This window comes from Leucoraja erinacea, unplaced genomic scaffold (assembly GCF_028641065.1).
Source record: "Leucoraja erinacea ecotype New England unplaced genomic scaffold, Leri_hhj_1 Leri_65S, whole genome shotgun sequence".
Classification (NCBI taxonomy): Eukaryota; Metazoa; Chordata; class Chondrichthyes; order Rajiformes; family Rajidae; genus Leucoraja; species Leucoraja erinaceus.
The window spans coordinates 455,521-479,000 of NW_026576575.1; the positions used below are offsets into that span (position 1 = coordinate 455,521).

The following is a 23,480-nucleotide window of genomic DNA, read 5'->3' on the forward strand; positions in this document are numbered from 1 at the left end:
CAGGAACGATCTGCAGATGCTGGTTTAAATCGAAGATAGACACAAAATGCTGGAGTAACTCAGCGGGACAGGCAGCATCTCTGGAGAGAAGGAATGGGTGACATTTCGGGTCTTGACTGAAGGATCTCGACCTGAAACGTCACCCATCCCTTCTCTCCAGAGATGCTGCCTCTCCTGCTGAGTTACTCCAGCATTTTGTGTCTTTATCTCCATAGAAACATAGAAAATAGGTGCAGGAGGAGGCCATTCGGCCCTTTGAGCCAGCACCGCCATTCATTGTGATCATGGCTGATCGTCCCCTATCAATACCCCGTGCCTGCCTTCTCCCCATATCCCTTGACTCCCCTAGCCCCTAGAGCTCTATCTACCTCTCTCTTAAATCCATCCAGTGATTTGGCCTCCACTGGCCTCTGTGGCAGGGAATTCCACAAATTAACAACTCCCTCCAGAATCGACATATTTTATGCTATCCATATTTCTGCTCCGTTTTGACTTGCCTTCGGTCCACTCCCACCACACCGGGCAGACGGGTGTGAAACATAAACTGTGCTAGTGCCTGTGTGACATTTTGTGGGCTTTGTTTCTCACCAGCAACGGCGGAAGAGGACAACCCGGCATCCGTGTCTGTGTCGGTGGCCGAGCCCTCTGTCCCCGAGGCAGCGCCAGAAGTGACCAAATTAACCAAAAAGGGGAAGAAGAGGAAGACTGTGTCATGGCGCGAGGATTCCATGCTGCGAGATTATTTCTACTTCGAGCTGGACGAAACGGAGAGAGGTGAGGCACGAGTTTGTCACTCTGTTTCCATTAGGGTTGTGTTGCCATTATCTGTTACCTGATTGCTCTTGAATGGAAGCTGGCAGGTGGCAAGAATAAGGTTGGTGTCATTATTCAGTTTATTTACATTCCATAGACATAGAAAATAGGTGCAGGAGGAGGCCATTCGGCCCTTTGAGCCAGCACCGCCATTCATTGTGATCATGGCTGATCATCCCCTATCAATAACCCGTGCCTGCCTTCTCCCCATATCCCTCGACTCCACTAGCCACTAGAGCTCTATCTAACTCTCTCTTAAATCCATCCAGTGATTTGGCCTCCACTGCCCCCTGTGGCAGGGAATTCCATAATTCACTCTTCTATCCCGTAAGATTTAAAAGGTGCAGGTTGAAGTGCTGTTCTCGTGCCTTACTTTAATGTGGACCTTTAGAGATACAGCGTGGAAACAGACCCTTCATTCAGCCCAATGAAACCGCGCCGACCAGCGACACAAGCAATATCCTTCACTCTACGGACAATTTTCAGTTTTAAAATTATACCAAGCCAACCGGAGCACCTGGAGGAAACCCACGTGGTCACAGGGAGCTCCATACAGGCAGCACCCGTAGTCAGGATTGAATCCTGGTCTCTGGTGCTGTGAGGCAGCAACTCTACCCTGTACTGTTCTCTGTTATAGGTACCTAGGTAAATGGGTGGTTCAGTTGTCACCTTGTGCCTTATCAATGGTTTAAACCTCTGCCTTTGTGCAGCCACTATCTGGTGAAGAACGTGCCATCAAACTGCCACACTCCTCTGCCAGAGTCCACATGAACTTTTCTATTTGCCTGCTTAAACTGACAGACCCCCCTGTTTTATTCCTCTAAATGACGTTTCTTTAGGAAGGAGATGAGGAGGAATTTCTTTAGTCGGGCTGGTGAATCTGTGGAATTCTTTGCCACAGAAGGCTGTGGAGGCCAAGTCAGTGGATATTTTTTAAGGAAGAGATTGATAGATTTTTGATTAGTACGGGTGTCGGGGGTCTATGGGGAGGGCAGGAGAATGGGGTTAGGAGGACGAGATAGATCAGCCATGATTGGATGGTGGAGTAGACTTGATGGGCCGAATGCCCCAATGCTGCTATCAAATGGCTTTTCTATCTTGCCCATCTTTGACGGGTCTTTGTGTGTTGAGCTGACGATCTAATCCGCTTCCCTTTCAGTCAACGTGAACAAGGTTAAAGACTTTGGTGAAGCTGCCAAGCGTGATATGATGATGGACCGGCAGGCGTTTGAGAACCATCGCAGGATAAGCACCGACACGATGGAAGAGAAGGTCCCATGGACCTGCCCGATCTTAATCAACCTGGGCCCTCAGCTGGCAGAGCGTGGAAGCTGTAGTCAGGAGAAGTACATTCAAGGCGAACGAGAGAAAGGAATCCTGCAGGAAATCTTCCTGTCGAAAGACTGGTACGTTCTGTTCCCTCTTGGGTATGTGTAGTGTTGCGTTGTGCTTCACAGGGCGGCATGGCTGTTTCTGGCCACTTCTGGTTCAGTCCACGAGGTCAGCACGTGGCCACATGGTAACCAGGTGTTTGAGCTGCTGCCTCGCAGCGCCAGAGATCCCATTTCCATCCTGACCTCGGCTGCTGTCTGTGTGGAGTTTGCACATGTCTCCCTGGGACCAAGTGGGTTTCCTCCAGGTGCCTCCCACATTCCAAAGTCTGTAGGTTTATTGACCCTCTGTCAATTGCCCCTTATGTGCAGGCAGCAGTTGAGAAGGTGGAATGACATGGAGGTAATTTGAATGAGCGATCGCTGGTCGGCGCGGACCCGGTGGGCCGAAGGGCCATGTCCCCACCGTATCTCAAACCTAAACTAAACCGCACTGAACAATGCAGATGGCACAGACCAGCGGTGGGGATAGGGGAGGGAATCTTGGTGAGGAGGGAGGTGTAAAGGGAACACTGATTCAAGGTTAGACCTGTATTTATGCAGTCGCATTTGTCGCCTTCGAGTGCCTGAACAGTGAACAACTTTTCAAATGTTCCAAGAAATACTGCAACTAATTTCCAAACAGCAAACTCCCACAAACAGCATCCAAATGATGAGTAAGTTGTCTCTTTGGCATTAGTTTGGTGAATGAGAACTCCTCCTTGTGCCAGAGGAATGTGCGGCTTGGCTATGCTCCTTGCCTGTGCCGTGCCTGTTTGGTGCACACCAGAGATATTTCTATGGGGCTTGGATCTACCTTCTCTGTAGACTTTATAGAGAGAGAGAGAGAGAGAGCAGAAACCGATCCTCAGCCGCGCCGACCAGTGATCACCCCATAGGCGAGCTCTCTTCCGAAACACAATGGGAAAATTTACCATTCTTACAGGAGCCAATTCACTGACAAACCTGTACATCTTTGTCTTTGGTATGTGGGAGGAAACCCCCGGAGAAAACCCACGCCGTCACTGGGAGTGCGTACAAACTCCGCACAGACAGCACCCATAGTCCGGATTGAACCTGGCTTTCTGGCGCTGTGAGGCAGCAACTCTTACTGCTGCGCCACCCACAAATGAGTGGCTGCCAGTACTGTCTGTGACCTTGGCTGCTGTGTTCACAGCTGCCTGTTTATTTATTGATTCCAGGCTAAAATTTGCCCTTGACTGAACTATTTTGAGCTGGGTAGTTGTGCTGTTGCCAATTTGAGCACCTGTTCGCAGTTGAGGCGACAGACGGGCTGATTGGCCCATTAAAACTGTCCTGGCCCATTTACTAAGCTTTGAGCACAGCACAGGAAAAGAGCCCTTCAGCCCACTAATGTTTGTGTCAAACACGATGCCTAGTTAAACTGATACGTGATCCATTCAACTTTCCCCCTCTTGCCATACACCTCTTCCCTCTGGTGTTGAATATTTACCCCCTGGGGAAAAGCCTCTTCACTGTCTGCCCTATCTATGCCTCTTATCATTTTTATTACTTCTATCAAGCCTCAACCTCTGACATTCCAGCTTCTGTGGTTTCTAAATTCACTCCCCTTTCAGGTCAAGTTAAATGTCCTCCTCCTGGCTCTTGCCTTGAACACTGGCTTCGTGGTCTTCCTGCTAGTGTCTCCTTGATTACTCTGCCATTGCTCCTGTTGGCAATTAAACATCTAACTATTCTCTTGATCCTTGTTCTGCGATTTTGAGTCTTATATACCCGGGGCTGACCCACTCTGAGCCTGGTGTTAGAAATGGAGAATTGGCAATGCTGGTTAACAAATGGGCACAAAGTGCTGGAATAACTCCAGGCAGGTCAGGCAGGTTCTCGGGAGAACATGGACAGGTGATTTTTGGGTTGGGACCCTATTCCTGAAGGTATCCACGTTCTCCAGAGATGCTGCCTGAGCTGTGGAGTTACTCCAGCACCTGTGTCGTTGAGTGTGGAGCAGCTTTGGAGTTTAAGTCTGCCAACATAAACCACTTGAGCAGGGTGCTGATGCAGATCTTTGGTCACCTGCACCGGCTACATGAAACGGCCTTCAGCCCAACTTGCCCCATCAACACGAGTTCCATATTTGGCCCATATGCCTCAAAACCTATTCTATCCATGTACCTATCTAAATGCTTCTTAAATGTTGTGGTAGTACCTGTCCCACTACCTCCTCTTGCAGCTCGTCCATACATCCACAGCCCTTTGTGTAAACCCCAGGGTTCTTATTAACCCCTCACCTTAAACCTATGTCCTCTGGTTCTCAATTCTCCTATTCTCTGAGCAAGAGACTGTGTACCTACCAGATCTGTTCGTCTTGTGCTTTTGTGTAAGATCACAAGGAATAAAGTCCTAGCCTGCTAAACCTCTCCCTTGTAAATCTTCTCTGCACCCTTTCCAGCTTGACTCCATCTTTCCTATAACATGGTGACCAAAATTGAACACTAAACTTGTCCTCACAGACGTTGTATATAACTGCAGCATGACCTCCTAATTTCTACACTCAATACCCAATACCGACTGATGAAGGCCAATGTGCCGGAAGCCTTCAAGTTGTTGATTTGTCCCCCACATTCCTTGCGGAACCAAAAGCTGGTTCCTAACTTTGGCTGAGAGGGGCAAAAGGAACAAAATCCGGGATTCTGAATAAATATTGTATTTGTGCATTTGGAGCAGGTGGACCTGTAGAGAACCAGAATTAATTTTGCGGGTCTGATTAGAGCTGGTGAAAGGCATGAGTTATGTCGGGTTTTTCTCTTCACTGGCGGCCAGTCCAAGGTGCAGTTTCATCAGAGTATTTGGTGTATGTATTGATCTGTTTATGTTTGGATCCACAGCGTTCCAGACAGTCCCCATGAACCTGACCCCGAATCCTACGAAACCATTCCGCCCAAGGTCATTCCACTGGATGATGTAAGTTTCCTGTTCGTCGTGTCCGCAGTGGGCCTGTCCCACTTAGGCGATTTTTAAAATTATTTTTTTGGGTGACTACAGGCGACTGCTGCAAAATGTTCAAAAAATGTTGGTGACAATGGCAACAATGTTTGCTTTCGTGGCATGTCGCCAGCTGTCGTAGGTGAATTCCATTAAAACTAGTCGCCCAAGTGGGACAGGCCCTTAATTCACTCAAAGCCCCTATGTTTGCTGGGGAAAACGTTTGATATCATGTTATAGGAACAGGATTAGGCCATTCGGCCCACAAAGTCTACTCCACCATTCATTCATGGCTAATCTACCTCTCCCTCTCAACCCCATTCTCCTGCCTTCTCCCCATAACCCCTGATGAAGAATCTGTCAATCTATGCCTTAATAATATCTGTTGACTTGGCCTCCACAGCCCTCTGGCAATGAATTCCACAGATTCAGCACCCTCTGACTAAAGAAATTCCTCCTCATCTCCTTCCTAAAAGTACGTCCTCTGGTCCTAGACTCTCCCACTAGTGGAAACGGCCTCTCCACAACCACTCTATCCAGGCCTTTCACTATTCATAGAAACATAGATAGAAACATAGAAAATAGGTGCCGGAGGAGGCCATTCGGACCTTCGAGCCAGCACCGCCATTCATTGTGATCATGGCTGATCGTCTCCTATCAATAACCCGTGCCTGCCTTCTCCCTATATCCCTTGACTCCACTAGCCCTTAGAGCTCTATCTAACTCTTAAATCCATCCTTGGCCTCCACTGCCCTCTGTGGCAGGGAATTCCACAAATTCACAACTCTCTGGATGAAAAAGTTTTTTCTCACCTCAGTCTTAAATGACCTCCCCTTTATTCGATAAGTTTCAATAAGGTTCCCCCTCATCTTTCTAAAATGCATTGAGTAAAGGCCTAGACGCTCATCACATGTTAACCCATGTTGTCTAGAGGGAATTGAGATTTCATTGTCTTCTCAAAGTGCCTGTGTTGCGTTTATTTTAGTGCTCTCTCCCCAGTGTGCAGCATTTGTTTAGTTTTTTGCTCGGGGGAGGGGGGGGGGGGGGGTCATCATTTAGATTAGAGAAACAGCATGGAAAGGGGGCCGTTTGGCCCATCGTCCCCATGATGACCACCGATCACCCACCCGTTCACAATGTTTCTGTTATCCAACTTTTGCGTTCACTACCTACAGGCTGGGGGCAAGTTTACAGTGGCCATGGGTTGATAGTGAGAGGGAAAAGATTTAACAGGAACCTGAGGGGAAACTTTCTCACAGTGGGGGATGGGAATATGGGACAAGCTGCCAGAGAAGGTTGTTGAGGCAGGTACTATAGCGACATTTAAAAGATATTTGGACAGGTAAAGGGATGGGAAAGGCTTAGGCGGAGCGCAGACAGGTGGGATTAGCATGGTCATGTTGGGCCGAAGGGTCTGTTTCTGTGCTCTATGACTTGATCCTTCAGCTGTTACATTCCCTCTATGTGGCTTCTGTCTCCAGGAGAATGGAGTCGAGGAGATTTTGTATGAAGAGCCGCTGCAGCCCGTCATTGGCTTGCACTCCCCGGATGGTTCTGGAAGCTCCAAGCTGCCTCCAGTGTTGGTCAACCTGATGGGCAGCATGGGCCTGGTGAAGGCACAGCAGGCTGGCGTGAATCCCAACTCCGGCATCAACGTCCAGGAACTCCTCACCTCCATCATGGTAAGTGGCAGGCGGGCAAACATACCGCAGAGGACGGAAATCTGAGGTTAAAAAGTGGCAGGCAAAACATACCGCGGAGGACGGAAATCTGAGGTAAAGATGCTAGCTATTGGAGGAAAACTCAGCTGATCAGGCAGCATCTGTGGGAAGAACAACAATTAATATTACTGGTAGCCAAAAGTGCAGATGCCGGAAGCTCAAACAAAACAAGGCTGGGAAAACAGATATCTTAAGGTCTTGTATGTGTGAGATTATAAGAGCAGAATTAGGCCATCATGTCTTCTCCACCATTCGATGGTGGCTGGAATAATAGATGCAGACAGCATGCAAATGTCATCATGTTTTTGGTACCATCTTAAGACCAGGTGATATTGGTGCAGAATTCCCTCTCTAACCTGCTCTCCTGCCTTCTCCCCGTAACCCTTAACATCCTTGCTGATCAAGAGACTGTCAATGTCCACTTTAACACACACCCAATGATTTAGCCTCCACCTCCATCTGCAGCAATGGATTCCAGATTCACCACCCTCTGACTAAAGAAATTCCTCCTCATCTCCATTCTAAAGGCTACATATTTTTCTTCTGACCCCTTGTCCTCTGGTCCTAGACTCTCCACTTCCACTCTATCTAGGCCATTCAGTATTCCCCCTCACTCCAAAGATGTAGAGGGTTGCAGGTTAATTGGCTTCAGTAAAAATTGTAAATTGTCGCTGGTGTGTAGTGTATCAGAGGGCCGAAGGGCCTGTTTCCATGCTGCATCTCTAAAGTCTAAACTTAGCAACTTGTGTGTGGGAGGAAACCCCTCTTAATGGGAGAATGTGTAAACTCCACACAAACAAGATTAGTCAGGATTGAACCCTAGGACTGGAGCTGTGTTTTTAGTGCCACTTCATAACACCTTATTTCTAGAGATTAGGCAGTGACTCTGAACACTTTGCTTATTCCCGAGCACTAGGTCATTGACAGTGATCCAAGTGCGGAAAAAGATTAGGTGCCCAGATCACCATTCTTCCCTCAGTACAAGTGCCACCCCTTCCATCTGTGTGGTGCAGTCTGGGTTCAGTTTATTGTGAGCGGCTTTCATATTGGTTGCCGACCCCTGGTGTAGACAGTCAAAACCTTCTTCACAGGTTGGAAAAATCAAATGTTAGAGGGTATAGTTTTAATATGAGAGGGGAAAAGATTAAAGGAGATGTGCAGGGCAAGATTGTTTTACACTTAGGGTGGTGAGTGCCTGGAACGTGGTGCCAGGGTTGGTGGTGGTGGAGGCTGATACAATAGTGGCATTTTAGAAGCTTTTGGATGTGCACACAGATATGCCAGGAATAGGTTTATCCAAGCCACACAGACCTATGGATTATGCACAGGTAGACGAGATGGAGTCGCTCAACGGGACAGGCAGCATCTCTGGACAGAAGGAATGGGCAATTTTTTGGGTCGAGACCCTTCTTCAGACTGAAGTTACTTGCTGAGTTACTCCAGCATTTTGTGTCCACCTTCGATTTAAACCAGCATCTGCAGTTCTTTCTTACACATAGATAAGAGATGGTCTGGGCATCATGTTCGGCACAGGCATTGTGGGCCGAAGGGCCTGTTTGTGTGCTGTGCTGTTCTATGTTCTACTATTTAACCTTGGCTGAGTTTCGGAAGGAACTGCAGATGCTGGTTTAAACTGAAGATAGACGCAAAATGTTGGAGTAACTCAGCGGGACAGAAAAAGAATAGGTGACGTTTCGAGTCAAGACCATTCTCCTGTCCCACTGAGTTACTGCAGCTTTTTGTGTGTTTGTTGGTTAAGTTTAATTGCTTATGAAACGAGATCATTGTATTAACCAACCTTTTTTGGTTTTGTTTTGCACTCCCAGAGCAATCAAAAGCCCATCGAGGAGTTGGTTAAACAGCCAGAGTTTTCGGATAAAATCAAGCAGCTACTTGGGCCCCTGCAGCAGCAACAAGCCCCTCCAGGTATGTTAACATGCGTGACCCTGGACTGTGTGTGTGTGCCGCATCTAGAAACCTAGACAATAGGTCCAGGAGGAGGCCATTTGGCCCCACCGCCATTCAATATGATCATGGCTGATCAACCAAAATCAGTACCCCGTTCCTGCCTTCTCCCCAAATTGATTCTTTTAGCCCTAAGAGCTAAATCTAACTCTCTCTTGAAAGTATTTCACCCAGAGAGTTGTGAATTTGTGGAATTCACTGCCACAGAGGGCAGTGGACGCCAAATCACTGGATGGATTTAAGAGAGAATTAGATAGAGCTCTAGGGGCTAGTGGAGTCAAGGGATATGGGGAGAAGGCAGGCATGGGTTATTGATAGGGGACGATCAGCCATGAATGGCGGTGCTGGCTCGAAGGGCCGAATGACCTCCTCCCCACACCTATTTTCTATGTTTCTATTGTGAAGTATTCCCAGTCCTGTGTTGATGGGGAGTTAAAATACAGCCCCTCTTCACCAGCTGATGGAGTCGAGGTCGAGTTGGGGAACCGCCCAACCCCATATGTTACAGAAGTCAGCAAGCCCAACATTCGGTCCCTGGTGTGGGACAGTGATCAGGATCAGAGTTTAAATGTTCAGCATCCCATTATTATCCAGTGATTGCTACCTCAAAGTGAAGATGCAAGCGGATAGCGACCGGTTTCAGTCCGATTCTGCCCCTCTGCACCCTGTTGGAAGAACAGAGACGGCAGCGGTCCCCGATCTCCAAGATGGTGAACTGGGGAGGGGCAGAACCGCGTGGGAGGTTGGAGTTCACAACTTCCTTTAGTTGCAGTAGCTCAGTCAATCTGCAGCCAGTGCTGGAGATGGTGCCTAGGGCAGAGGTAGATACAGAAACCCTGCAGCAACCCAGTGGCTCGGATAGCATCTCTGGAGAATAGGAATGGCTGGCGCTTCTCTGAAGAAGACCGATGTGCAACACACATATAAACAGTTCATGTTTAAGAAGGAACTGCAGATGCTGGAAAAATCGAAGAGACAAAAAAGCTGGAGGAACTCAGCGGGTGAGGCAGCGTCTGGAGCAAAGGCATAGGCGACGTGTCGGGTCAAGACAAAACGTCACCTATTCCTTCGCTCCTGAGTTTCTCCAACATTTTTGTCTCCCCACAAAACATTTTATCATCATTACTTGTTTTGCATATCTTTTCAATCAATTGTTCTATATCTCTCTACATCACCGTCTATATCTTTCCTTTCCCTTTCCCCTGACCCTCAGTCTGAAGAAAGGTCTCGACCCGAAACGTCACCCATTCCTTCTCTCCAGAGACGCTGCCTGTCCCGCTGAGTTACTCCAGCACTTTGGCTTCTACTGGCATCTGCAGTTCCTTCCCACATACACAGTGGCGAAGCATTAGAGTTGTTGCCTTTAAAGATTTTAAATTATTCTGGGCCATTTTATAATTATTACCTGGAAGCTTTTATTTAATTATTCGACTGCTTTTTCTATTAGGTGGGAGCATTTTGTTATAACTTGTGCATTTTCCATAATTGCTTTTTTTTAATTAAAAGCAGGGTGGGTTTATGATTGTTCAGATATTTCTTGCTTGAGTACTTGACTTTGCTCTTGTTCCCCAGGCCAACAGATGATGGGCCCTCCTCCAGTGATGAATGGCTTCCCGCCAGGCCCCAACAACATGCCCCACTTCCCACCTGGTGGTCCCGGTGGTCCGGGCGGCCCCTACCCAGGTAGGTGTAGCAGCCGCACCTTCCCCCACATCTTCCCCCAGCTCCATGTTTGTGCATCGGCCTCACCTTCCTGTCCGTCCTCCCCGCAGGTCCCCATGGTCACAGTGGCCCCCGGACGATGGGCCCCCCTCAGCAGCGCGACAGCTACTGGGAGCCCCCCGGCGACAACAACAACAACAACAACATGAGGGGCCCCCCTCACGGCATGCGCGGGGGCCCCTACTCGCGAGGCCGGGGCCGCAACAACGACCAGGCCTTCAGGGGCCGCTGCAGCCGAGGGCCGCACTCCCACGGAGGGGGGAGAGGAGGACATGGCAATGGCAACCACAGTGGAGGTAGGTGGTCATGAGGGGGAGAGGGGTCTCTGACTGGGCAACTCCGTACAGTCCTGGGGGTGGAGGTGGGGGGGATGCTGAGGGAAGAGGAGAGGGTGTGGGGGGGATGTGCAGAGAGGAAGAGGAGAGGGTGTGGGGGGGATGTGCAGAGAGGAGTGGCCAGTGAGGGGGGGGGGGGGGGGGGTGATTGTAGGGCAGCTTGTTGGGTGAACATGGTTACATAGCCCAGTGCAGCACCGGAGAGGCCCTTCCACCCACTGAGTCCATGCAGGCCCACTATGCCCACCCTACACACACACACACACACTCGCCCACACACACACACTAACACTCGCACACACACACACACAAACACAAACCCACACACACACACACACAAGCACAATCAACCTACAAACCTGCACGTCTTTGGAGTGTGGTAAGAAACCAAAGATCTCGGAGAAAACTCACACAGGTCACGGGGGAAAACGTGCAAGCTTCGCACAGACAGCGCCCGCAATGGGGATGGAAGCCTGGTGTCTGGTGCCATGAGGCAGCAACTCTACTGCTGCGCCACCGTGCTGCCCTAGAGCATAGAACGTTAAACCACTTGGTGTTTTGGGGTGTGAGTAGAGGGGGGGTGAGGGAGTTTTGGGGTGGGAGTAGAGGGGGGTGAAGGAGTTTTGGGGGGTGTAGAGAGGGGTGAGGGAGTTTTGGGGTGGTGGGTGTAGAGGGGGTGAGGGAGTTTTGGGGTGGGTGTAGGGGGGGTGAAAGGGTTTGGGGTGGGAGAAGAGGGGGGGTGAAGGAGTTTTGGGGGGGGTGTAGAGGGGGTGAGGGAGTTTTGGGGTGGGGTAGGGGGGGTGAAAGAGTTTTGGGGGGGTGTAGAGGGGGGGAGTTTTGGGGTGGGTGTAGAGGGGGTGAAAGAGTTTTGGGGTGGGAGTAGAGGGGGGTGAAAGAGTTTTGGGGTGGGAGTAGAGGGGGGGTGAAAGAGTTTTGGGTGGGTGTAGAGGGGGTGAAAGAGTTTTGGGGTGGGTGTAGAGGGGGTGAGGGTTTTTTTGGGGTGGGGTAGAGGGGGTGTAGAGGGGGTGAGGGGTTTGGGGTTTAGAGGGGGGGGTGTAGAGGGGGTGAAAGAGTTTTTGGGGTGGGGAGTAGAGGGGTGAGGAGTTTTGGGGTGGGTGTAGAGGGGGGGAGGAGTTTTGGGGTGGGAGTAGAGGGGGTGAGGGAGTTTTGGGGTGGGGTGGGAGGGGGTGAAAGAGTTTTGGGGTGGGAGTAGAGGGGGTGATGGAGTTTTGTGGTGTGAGTAGAGGGGGTGAGGGTGTTTTGGGGTGAGTGTAGGGGGGGTGAAAGAGTTTTGGGGTGGGAGTAGAGGGGGTGATGGAGTTTTGTGGTGTGGGGTGGGTGTGAGGGTGGGGGTGGTGAGGGGGGGGTAAAAGTTTTGGGGTGGAGTAGAGGGGGTGAGGGAGTTTTGGGGTGGGTGTAGAGGGTGGAAGGGTGAGGGTGTTTTGGGGTGAGTGTAGGGGGGGGTGAAGGAGTTTTTGGGTGGGTGTAGAGGTGTTATGGGGTTATTTTGAGTGGGGGTGAGAGGTGTCGGGGCTGTAGTGTGCGTCCTGTCCTGTTGAACACGCTGGGGTTAACGGGACGATTGCCTTGTTTCTCTCCACACAGACATGTCAAACAGACCTCGGTGCCGGCACTTCATGATGAAGGGCAGCTGCCGCTACGAGATCAACTGTGCCTTCTACCACCCGGGAGTGAACGGGCCCCCACTGCCCTGATGGCCAGGGGCCACCTGCCCGCCCGCCTGATGGACAAAGCAGTCAGTCGCTCTGAGGCCACGTGTGGAGAGCAGCAGAGTGTTGTGGCTGTGCCAGGCACTCTGACTTGTGTGGAGACAGGCCCGTGACGTTGGCTGGAGTCAGCGCACCCCTCTCTCCCCCTCTCTCTCTCTCTCTCTCTCTCCCTCTCTCTCTCTCTCTCTCTCTATCCTGTGGAAAGTTTGAAGAGTCGCCGGCCGTTCTCTGCTCTGATCTCCCATCAGCGTCTACACAGGCTCCAGGACGATGAGACTGGAGGGGCATTAGCATGGGATTTAGACCACTACAATGTGACACTGGACCTCGCTCGCTGCCCCCACTGCCCCTGCCTCCGTTCCCCTTCCTGTTTGCCTCTGTGAGGCTCATCACGGCCGCTTTGAATTGCAGCTGAACTCTGAAGGGGAGGACAACTAAAACTGCTTTATCCACCCCCCCCCCCACCCCCACTACTGGCGAGTCTGCTCCAAATACTACTTCGGACAAGGACGCACACCCCTCTGCCCACTCGGTCGGTCCCTGCAACGGGTGGCGATGCAGAGAGGAACACTAGCTCGCTCCTCTTCCCCGCCCTCGTATCAGAAGCAAGCGGAGACAGAGACAGCGTGTGGCACACCCCTCCCCCATGGACCAGGCAACTACTGAACACTTCTACCTCTGCAACAAGTGCCAGCCAGCCAGTGATTCCCACTGCATCAGAAGCCCAGCCACCCTTCCCCAACACCTTTGGACTTTTGCTTTCTGCTGCGTGGGGGGTGGAGGGGAGGAGGAGAAGAAATCCACGAGTTTGAGCCCATGCTCCGTAGCAAGTGGCCTCAATGGCATCTCTCCTCGCCCGCTCTCTTTGTGACACAAGTGCTGACAGCCTCCCTGCAGTGGCTGAAATATTTGTTTCCAACTATTTTTGTAAATATCTATTTTGTAATAAAAGGCGGCTGACTGGCGCTGGGGGGTGGGGGGTGTCCTCTGGCCCAGAGTGTGGCTTGTAGGTCAGCAGACAAGTCGCTGCGTGCAATGTCCTTCATCTGCCGGCCCCTTTAACAGGGCTGACCTCCCGCTGCAGTCGTCTGCTGCCGATCCTGCCCACCAAAGTTCACAATGTTCGCCCTTCCCCCCTCCAGCCCAGAGTAGCTGGGTATAAGCACTTGCTTGCAGTACTGAAGGTGGCCGGTCACTGGTACACACCCTGGGGACAATGATACCGCCCGCTGGTGTTGGCAGTATAATAAACTAGAGGCTGCGTGTGGAGTTCTGCCATCACAAGATACTGTGACAAGCAAGTGATGGCTTTAACATTGAAGTAACCCTCGCCCCTCTCTGGGTTTTATTTTAGTTCTCAGCGTTGTTCCCTCTTGCTGTCAGCCCAGGGGGTGGTTAGTCAACATCTCTCAGCCCCCCCCGGGAATAAACCTCACCTGGTCAGCTCTGAACATCTACAATGTTTATGGGGGGATTACCAGGTAGCTTCTTCCATGCAAGATGCTTGGCTTCCTGTGAAAGGCTAAGACTTAGATTAAACTGAGACTAAGATTGTTGCCCCTATTTTTCTTTATTTTGAAAGCCCAACGCACTTGAGTTTAACTTTAGAGGGAGCAAGTTTATTACGTTTGTTCCCAGCAAAACGGATTTTTGGATTGTTCCCCCGACCAGCCGACCGACCGACTGAGTGATGTGCCGACAGACTTTTGTGTCCCGTTACAGATGGGCTTTGTAAATAAAGCTTCCATACCCAGAGTGTTGCTGGGTACCTCGGGGGAGGAGTGTGACTGTTGGGAGGGAGTGGTGGGTGAAGCAGGCAGCCTCGTGCAGCAGGCCAGCCAGCCAGCCAGCCAGCCAGGAGGGCAGGAGGCGAGCATGCAGTGGATCAGCTACCTGTCCACATTGCACTAACACCACCATAATCTCCAGAGTGGGGGCCCCTTTCCTTCAGAACCTTGTTTAATTTTACAGATGTATATGTTCGATGTTTGTCCATTTTGTTCCCTTTTATATAAATATATATATATATATTCAAGAAAAAAACCCCATCAGAACAGATGTGGTGTCAATGGCTGCTACTGATCATTTTACAGCTCACCGGTTTTCTTTTGAACAAATGGATATTGTACAGTTTTGTCATTGTGCTTAAAAAATATAAATAACCAGGAAGTTTTTTTAAAATAAACCAATTAAAAGTATTTTGAAAATGGCCTTGTACTGGTGTATATACCTTTGTGGCAATGTGATATTCAGGAACGGCTTGCTGCTGGATCAGTGAGTGATGCATCAACCTGCTGCTAGTCTCTTTGGAGGCACCAACTGTTAGGGATTGTTGTTGTTCTTGACTTTGTGTGTGAAATCAGTTCTATCTTTTGTATGGTATTTGCTACTTTTATATTTTAATAATAAAATATTGAAACCACGGAGCTGTTCCTTGAATTTAATTTGTGAAACTGCATCACACAATGACTGAATGGATGAATGAATGGATGAGGTGCTGATTGAGAGAGGCAATACAAAATATAGCCCACCTCCCTCCCCCTACTGGAGTGCATATAAACTGCAGGACCCAATGCTCATACCCTTGTCACGGGTTAATAAGGATTTACCCTGAATCCATACCTACTTTTAAAATTAGTTTTAAGTTGGCAGTTTCATTCCCAGGCTTGTAGGTGAGGCAAACTAAATAACCAGGGAGTAACGTTCCTTCTGAGGGGTTTAAAACCACCTCAACCTTCTTAGTAAACATCACAAAACCCATATACAGCCCCACAAATTCAATTAACACTGAGATTTGAGGATGAACTTTGCAAAATTAGCATCCTGCAGCTATAAATATGCGTGATAAATATTTAGTGTACAGTGAGATGATGGATATGGGACTGATGTCTAAATTGGTTCTGTAACCATTTCCGATATAAGCTTGGATCAATGATTGTAACTGGGGGAAAAAATGCATGCTTTATAAAGGACCAAAAATTCCTTCGCTCCATAGACTAAAAGGGACTGAAGGCAAACCAGGATCACATGCATTTGAAATGCTTTTGTAGAGAACCCACCTTATCCTGCCTACCAGTAAATCAGGTGGTGAATAGTGAGCTCTGTGTGTGTGTGTGTGTGCGCGTGTGTGGGGTGCAGTTTACAAATTAATTTTCCCTCTGTTGGACGGCTCATAGAATTTGTTCCCAGTCTGAGGAACATGTGAATAAATTGGAGGAACAGTTTGGTGAGTTTAAATCTATTCACCAAGCTTTGATTAAGACCTAACCAGATTAGAAAAAAGAGACAAAGTGCTGGAGTAACTCAACAGGTCGGGCAGCATCTCCACAGACAACATGGATAGGAGACGTTTTGGGTCATAGCCCTTTCCCGACCCGAAACATCACCTACCATGTTCTCCAGAGATGCAGCCTGCCCCGTCGAGATACTCCAGCACTTTGTGTTTTGTGTATTAACTGGTGTAGATCAGTAAGTCCTTTTACAACTGGCATCTGCAGTTCAGTTTCTATGAGTTCATTTAGATAATTATTCATGCAGCAATCATGATATTTTTTTAGAAGACGGATTTTTAAGGTCATTTTTCCAATTGTTCCAGCTCTCTTTGGTGAGTAGGTTTGGTTTGAAGACATTGATATTTATATTGTGAAGTCTTGTGTCAGTGCAGCAGGAATCGTTGATAAATGTGGATAGATACACATACGAAACATCAAAGTGCCTGAAGAACTCAATACCTGGGATCATTGCCTGGGGTGAAGGTGGAGGCTGATGCAATAGAGGTGTTTAATAGATTGTCTTCACGGGAGTATCCACTTTGGTGGCAAGAACAGGAAGGCAGATTATTACCTGAATGGTGTCAAGTTGGGAAAAAGGCATCTGGGGGTCCTTGTTCATCAGTCAAAGAAAGTAAGCATGCAGGTACAGCAGGCAGTGATGAAGGCAAATGGCCTGTTGGCCTTCATAACAGGAGGAGTTGAGTATAGGGACAAAGAGGTCCTTCTGCAGTTGTACAGGGCCCTAGTGAGACCACACCTGGAGTATTGTGTGCAGTTTTGGTCCCCAAATTTGAGGAAGGACATTCTTGCTATTGAGGGAGTGCAGCGTAGGTTTACAAGGTTAATTCCCGGGATGGGGGAGATTGTCATATGCTGAGAGAATGGAGCGGCTGGGCTTGTACACTCTGGAGTTTAGAAGAATGAGAGGGTATCTTATTGAAACATATAAGATTATTAAGGGTTTGGACACGCTAGAGGCAGGAAACATGTTCCCGATGTTGGGGGAGTCCAGAACCAGGGGCCACAGTTTAAGAATAAGGGGTCGGCCATTTAGAACGGAGACGAGGAAACACTTTTCCACACAGAGAGTTGTGAGTCTGTGGAATTCTCTGCCTCGGAGGGCGGTGGAGGCAGATTCTCTGGATACTTTCAAGAGAGCTAGATTGGGCTCTTAAAGATAGCGGAGTCAGGGGATATGGGGAGAAGGCAGGAACGGGGTACTGATTGGGGATGATCAGCCATGATTACATTGAATGGCGGTGCTGGCTCGAAGGGCCGAATGGCCTCCTCCTGCACCTGTTGTCTATTGTCAGAAGTTGAGAGGAGACTTGATGGAAGTATATAAAATCAGGAGAGGCATTGACAAGGTAGACAGTCGCAACCTTTTCCCTCAAGGGTAGAAATGTCCAATAGTGGGGGTCATAGCTCTGCGGTCAGATGGGTACAGTTGAATGGAGATGTGCGGGGGGGGGGCAGGTAGATTTACACAGAGGGTGGTGGCAGCGTGGAACACATTGCCGGGGGGGGGGGGGGGGGATACCATAGTGGCGTTGTAGAGAATTTCAGATCGGCATGTGGAAGTGTCGGGAATAGTGGGATATGGATCCTGTGTAGGCAGATGGGATCAGTTTACTGAGGCAGCAGGTTCAGCACAAATACTGTGGGCTGAAGGGTCTGTGCTGGTGCTGTACTTAGAGTTTTAGACCTCGTACAGCATGGAAACAGGCCCTTTGGCCAAACTCATCCACGCCAACCAGGATATGTACCCAAGGTAGTCCCATTTTCCTACACTAGTCACTAGTTCCATTTGCCTACACTAGTCACTAGTTCCATTTGCCTACACTAGTCACTAGTCCCATTTGCCTACACTAGTCACTAGTCCCATTTGCCTACACTAGTTCCATTTGCCTACACTAGTCCCATTTGCCCACACTAGTCACTAGTTCCATTTGCCCACACTAGTTCCATTTGCCTACACTAGTCCCATTTGCCTACACTAGTTCCATTTGCCCACACTAGTCACTAGTTCCATTTGCCTACACTAGTCCCATTTGCCCACACTAGTCACTAGTTCCATTTGCCTACACTAGTTCCATTTGCCCACACTAGTCACTAGTTCCATTTGCCCACACTAGTTCCATTTGCCTACACTAGTCACTAGTCCCATTTGCCTACACTAGTCCCATTTGCCCACACTAGTCACTAGTTCCATTTGCCCTACACTAGTTCCATTTGCCTACACTAGTCCCATTTGCCTACACTAGTTCCATTTGCCTACACTAGTCACTAGTTCCATTTGCCTACACTAGTCACTAGTTCCATTTGCCTACACCAGTCACTAGTTCCATTTGCCTACACTAGTCACTAGTTCCATTTGCCTACACTAGTTCCATTTGCCTACACTAGTCACCAGTCCCATTTGTCTACACTAGTCACTAGTCCCATTTGTCTACACTAGTCACTAGTTCCATTTGCCTACACTAGTTCCATTTGCCTACACTAGTCACTAGTTCCATTTGTCTACACTAGTCACTAGTTCCATTTGCCTACACTAGTCCCATTTGTCTACACTAGTCACTAGCTCCATTTGCCTACACTAGTCCCATTTGCCTACACTAGTTCCATTTGTCTACACTAGTCACTAGTCCCATTTGCCCACACTAGTCACTAGTTCCATTTGTCTACACTAGTCACTAGTTCCATTTGCCTACACTAGTCCCATTTGCCTACACTAGTTCCATTTGCCTACACTAGTCCCATTTGCCTACACTAGTTCCATTTGCCTACACTAGTCACTAGTTCCATTTGCCTAGACTAGTCACTAGTTCCATTTGCCTACACTAGTCACTAGTCCCATTTGCCTACACTAGTCGCTGGTCCTGTTTGCCTACACTAGTCACTAGTCCCATTCCCCTGGCCCATAAAATAGTCCGTGACCATCTATCTCTGCACCTGTCTTATCCATGTACTTGTCCATGTGTCTGTTAATCATTGGAGATGTACCACCTCTGCCACTTTGGTAGCTGATGCCAAATGCTCTTCACCCTTGTGTATCCATTAACCCCCCCCCCCCCCCCCCCACACACACACACACACACACACACACACACACACACACACACACACACACACACACACACACACACACACACACACACACACACACACACACACACACACATCAAATGTAGTTTTAGACGCCCCTGACCCTGGGGAAAGACTGTTCCCATCCAGCTTCACTAAGCCCCCTCATGGTTTAATGTTCTAGAGCGTCACGGTGGAGTTGCTACCTCACAGCGCCGGAGACCCGGGTTCGATCCTGACCACGGCTGCTGTCTGTGTGGAGTTTGTACGTTCTCCCCGTGACCTGTGTGGGTTTTCTCCGGGTGCTCCGGTTTCCTCCCACACTCCGAAGGCCTCCAGGTTTGTTGGCTAATTGGCTTTGGGACAATGGTGCATTGTCCCTCGCTTGTGTGTGTGTGTGTTGTAGTGTGTGTGTGTGTGTGTTGTACTGTGTGTGTGTGTGTGTGTGTGTGTGTGTGTGTTGTAGTGTGTGTTGTAGTGTGTGTGTGTGTTTGTGTTTTAGAGTGTGTGTGTGTTGTAGTGTGTGTGTGTGTGTTGTAGTGTGTGTGTGTGTTGTAGTGTGTGTGTGTGTGTGCGTGTGTGTGTGTGTGTAGTGTTGTGTGTGTGTGTTGTGTGTGTGTGTGTGTGTGTGTGTGTGTGTAGTGTGTGTGTGTGTGTTGTAGTGTGTGTGTGTTGGAGTGTGTGTGTGTTGTGGTGTAGGGTGTATGTTGTAGTGTGTGTTGTGGTGTGGGTGTGTGTTGTAGTGTGTGTGTGTGTGCGTGTGTGTTGGGGGTTAGCGTGTGTGTGTGTGTGTTGTAGTGTGTGTGTGTGTGTGTTGTGTGTGTAGTGTTGTAGTGTGTGTGTGTGTGTGTGTGTGTGGTAGTGTGTGTGTGTGTGTTGTAGTGTGTGTGTGTGTGTGTGTGTGTGTGTGTTGTAGTGTGTGTGTGTGCGCGTGTGTGCGTGCGTTGTAGTGTGTGTGTGTGTGTGTGTGCGTTGTAGTGTGTGTGTGTGGGTGTAAACTGGTGTTATGGGGATCGCTGGTCAGCATGGACCCGGTGGGCCGAAGGGCCTGTTTCCTCGCTAATACCTCCAGTCCAAAACTAAACTTAATTCCCACTGTTTTTCCCTGAACAAGATGAAGCAGAGATATACATGCATAAAAAAATACTTTAATGGCAAATTCTCGTTTGTGAATACATCAATGTAACATACATGTTAATAAGTTAATCGACAAAGGTTACTGTGTCTTACGAACAAAGCTACCTGAATTATAAATGAACGGGCAATTGACGTCACAATCTAAGGCACTAAAGGTAGAATAACTGAAACTTCATGCACAAAGTAACACTGGCAACAAGCTGGGCGACCTCTGGTTTCCGTTGCATTTGCAATCTGCATTCAATGGCAAATGTACGTGTGGGTTGAACCTCAGTCTCCACATTACACACTAGCACTTGACAGAGGAATCCTCTCCGATAAAAGTCAGCGCATTTACCAAAGAGACAGGAGAGATCGGTAATAGTTAATACTTGATAGAAAACAAGGAACTACTGTCGATGGTTGACAGCAAAAACGACACACAGAGTGCTGGAGTAACTCAGCGGGTCAGGCAGCATCTGTGGAGAACATGGATAGGTGACGTTTCACAGAGTGCTGGAGTAACTCAGCGGGTCAGGCAGCATCTGTGGAGAACATGGATGGGTGACGTTTCGGGTCGGGACACTTCCTCAGGCCCGATACTTGAGACAAACAGAATCATAGACTCTGGAGCCTTGAGCAGAATACAAAGTTTTGGAAGAACAGTTTACGAGGATGTTGCCAGGACTAGAGGGTGTGAGCTACAGGGAGAGGTTGAGTAGGCTGGGTCTCTATTCCATGGAGGGCAGGAGGATGAGGGGAGATCTTATAGAGGTGTACAAAATCATGAGAGGAATAGATCGGGTAGATGCACAGAGTCTCTTGCCCAGAGTAGGGGAATCGAGGACCAGAGGACACAGGTTCAAGGTGAAGGGGGAAAGATTGAATAGGAATCTGAGGAGTAACTATTTCACACAAAGGGTGGTGGGTGTATGGAACAAGCTGCCAGAGGAGGTAGTTGAGGCTGGGACTATCCCAATGTTTAAGAAAGTTAGACAGGTACATGGATAGGACAGGTTTGGAGGGATCTGGACCAAGGGCATAGAAACATAGAAAATAGGTGCAGGAGGAGGCCATTCGGCCCTTCGAGCCAGCACCACCATTCATTGTGATCATGGCTGATCGTCCCCTATCAATAACCCGTGCCTGCCTTCTCCCCATATCCCAGGTGGGACTAGTGTAGCTGGGACATGTTGGCCGGTGTGGGCAAGCTGGGCCGAAGGGCCTGTTTCCACTCTGTATAACTCCCTTCAAGTGGTGGCACGGTGGCGCAGCGGTAGAGTTGCTGCCTCACAGCGCCAGAGACCCAGGTTCGATCCTGGCTACGGGTGCTGTCTGTACGGAGTTTGCACGTTCTCCCCGTGACCTGTGTGGGTTTTCTCCAAGATTTTCAGTTTCCTCCCACACTCCAAAGACGTGCAGGTTTGTAGGCTCATTGGCTTGGCATCCATGTAAAATTGTCGCTAGTGTGTGTAGGATGGTGTTAGTGTGCGGGGATCGCTGGTTGGCACGGACTCGGTGGGCTGAAGGGCCTGTTTCCGCGCTGTATCTCTAAACTAAAGTAATCCTTGCCTTCCCTCTAATCCCAGTTCTCCGGCTGGTCTCAATGACCTCCTGATGACATGTTGCTCGCTGCCACCTTCCCCTCAGCCAATCTACATCTTCTGCTTTGATCTGACATTTTCACACCTTGCTCTTCCCCATCTCCAGTTCCCCCTGACGCTCCGTCTGAAGAAGGGTCTCGACCTGAAATGTCACCCATTCTTTCTCTCCAGAGATGCTGCCCGTCCCGCTGAGTTACTCCAGCTTTTAGTGTCTATCCACTCTGACGTAAAGGCCATTCAGCCCATTGAGTCCATGCCAGCTCCTGAAGCAATTCCAATCTCCCATTTAGTTCATTGGAAACGTTGCCACAATTCCAGTGATCCCAGTTATTTTTCACACACAGAGCGGTGGGGAGGCCAGGGGTGGTGGTGGAGGCAGTGACCAAATGTCCAAGGCATTTTTTTTTAGATGTACAGGGAATTTTAACATTTTCACCAAAGCCAATTAGCCTACAAACCTGCACGTCTTTGGAGTGTGGGAGGAAACCGAAGAGGTCGGAGAAAAACCCACGCAGGTCACGGGGATAACGTGCAAACTCCGTACAGGCAACACCCGTGGTCGGGATCGAACCTGGGTCTCCGGAGCTGTGAGGCAGCAACTCTACCCGCTGCACCACCGTAACCGCCCATATGTGGATGTTTCCACTAGTGGGAGAGTCTAGGACCAGAGGGCACAGCCTCAGAATTAAAGGACGTTCCTTTAGGAAGGAGATGAGGAGGAATTTCTTTAGTCAGAGGGTGGTGAATCTGTGGAATTCTTTGCCACCGACGGCTGTGGAGGCCACAGTTCAGTGGATATTTTTAATACGGAGATAGATAGATTGTTGATTAGTGCGGGTGTTGGGGGTTATGGGGAGAAGGCAGGGGAATGGGGTTAGGAAGGAGAGATAGTTCAGCCAGGATTGAATGGCGGAGTAGACTTGATGGGCCGAATGGCCTAATTCTGCTCCTATCGTTTCTGAACTTGTATCCTGGTTTCGTACTGTTGTTCCGTGTTGAAGGAGGGTCGGAGGGATTGGAGCCGTGTCCGGGGGGGAATGATCCTGGGATCGGGTATTCCCGGCATTCCCTCCTCTCCGGCATCACCAGGGCCTGGTGTTCCTGAACTTGTTCTTGTGCCGGATCCACTGGGCCTGGGACGGGATCCCCGCCTCCGACCAGGGATCGGGAACGGTAATGGGAACGCCGCGCTCCTTCCCGGGAGAGAGGACGGGATCTCCCTGGTGGCGTTCCTGCCCGCGCTGGCCCCTGGGGGCGGGAGGCGGGTCCTGCAGCGGGGACGAGGTGGAAGGCCTCTTCTCCGGAGATCCCGGAACGCCAGGAAGGTCCCGGAGGTCAAGAGGTGGCACGGGATGGAGCGGCGGGCTGGAGTCACGGCGACACGGGATTGTCCCCCTGCAAGGACACAGACACACCAGAGGTGAAGAGTCACTGTGGGCTGTCCCGATGGTCAACGCCACATCCTTCAACAAACAGAACCCTCGTACAAGACGGGGAGGGGATTTGTTTACTTTATAGATACAACACAGAAATAGCCCACATTGGCCCCACCAACCCTCGAACTGATCCTCAAACTGACCCCTGATCCTCACACTGACCCCCAAACCGACCCCTGACCCTTGAACTGACCCCCGCACACTAACCCCCCCCCGCGCACACTAACCCCACCCCCACCCCCACACACACACACTAACCCCACCCCCCCACACACACACACACACACTAACCCCACCCCCCACACACACACACACACACTAAACCCCACCCCCACACACACACACACACCC

The 23,480-nt window shown here is 49.7% G+C and overlaps 2 protein-coding genes across 4 annotated transcripts in view; one reads left to right on the forward strand and one right to left on the reverse strand.

The window, feature by feature from the left end:
- ppp1r10 (protein phosphatase 1, regulatory subunit 10) overlaps positions 1–15,039 on the forward strand; it is a 35,747-nt gene extending 20,708 nt beyond the window's left edge. The window contains exons 13-20 of the mRNA XM_055631142.1: positions 592–774; positions 1,973–2,219; positions 5,048–5,123; positions 6,626–6,826; positions 8,692–8,791; positions 10,403–10,513; positions 10,603–10,848; positions 12,493–15,039. Coding sequence (XP_055487117.1) covers positions 592–774; positions 1,973–2,219; positions 5,048–5,123; positions 6,626–6,826; positions 8,692–8,791; positions 10,403–10,513; positions 10,603–10,848; positions 12,493–12,602 — 1,274 coding nt within the window. The 3' untranslated portion in view covers positions 12,603–15,039. The remainder of the gene's footprint in view (positions 1–591; positions 775–1,972; positions 2,220–5,047; positions 5,124–6,625; positions 6,827–8,691; positions 8,792–10,402; positions 10,514–10,602; positions 10,849–12,492) is intronic.
- Positions 15,040–20,103: 5,064 nt separating this feature from the next.
- The window catches only part of atat1 (alpha tubulin acetyltransferase 1), a 33,587-nt gene continuing 30,210 nt past the window's right edge, over positions 20,104–23,480 (reverse strand). For all 3 annotated transcript variants that reach the window (XM_055631144.1, XM_055631143.1, XM_055631146.1), the window contains one exon: positions 20,104–23,088. In XM_055631144.1, the coding sequence (XP_055487119.1) occupies positions 22,776–23,088 (313 nt within the window). In that variant the 3' untranslated portion in view covers positions 20,104–22,775. The remainder of the gene's footprint in view (positions 23,089–23,480) is intronic.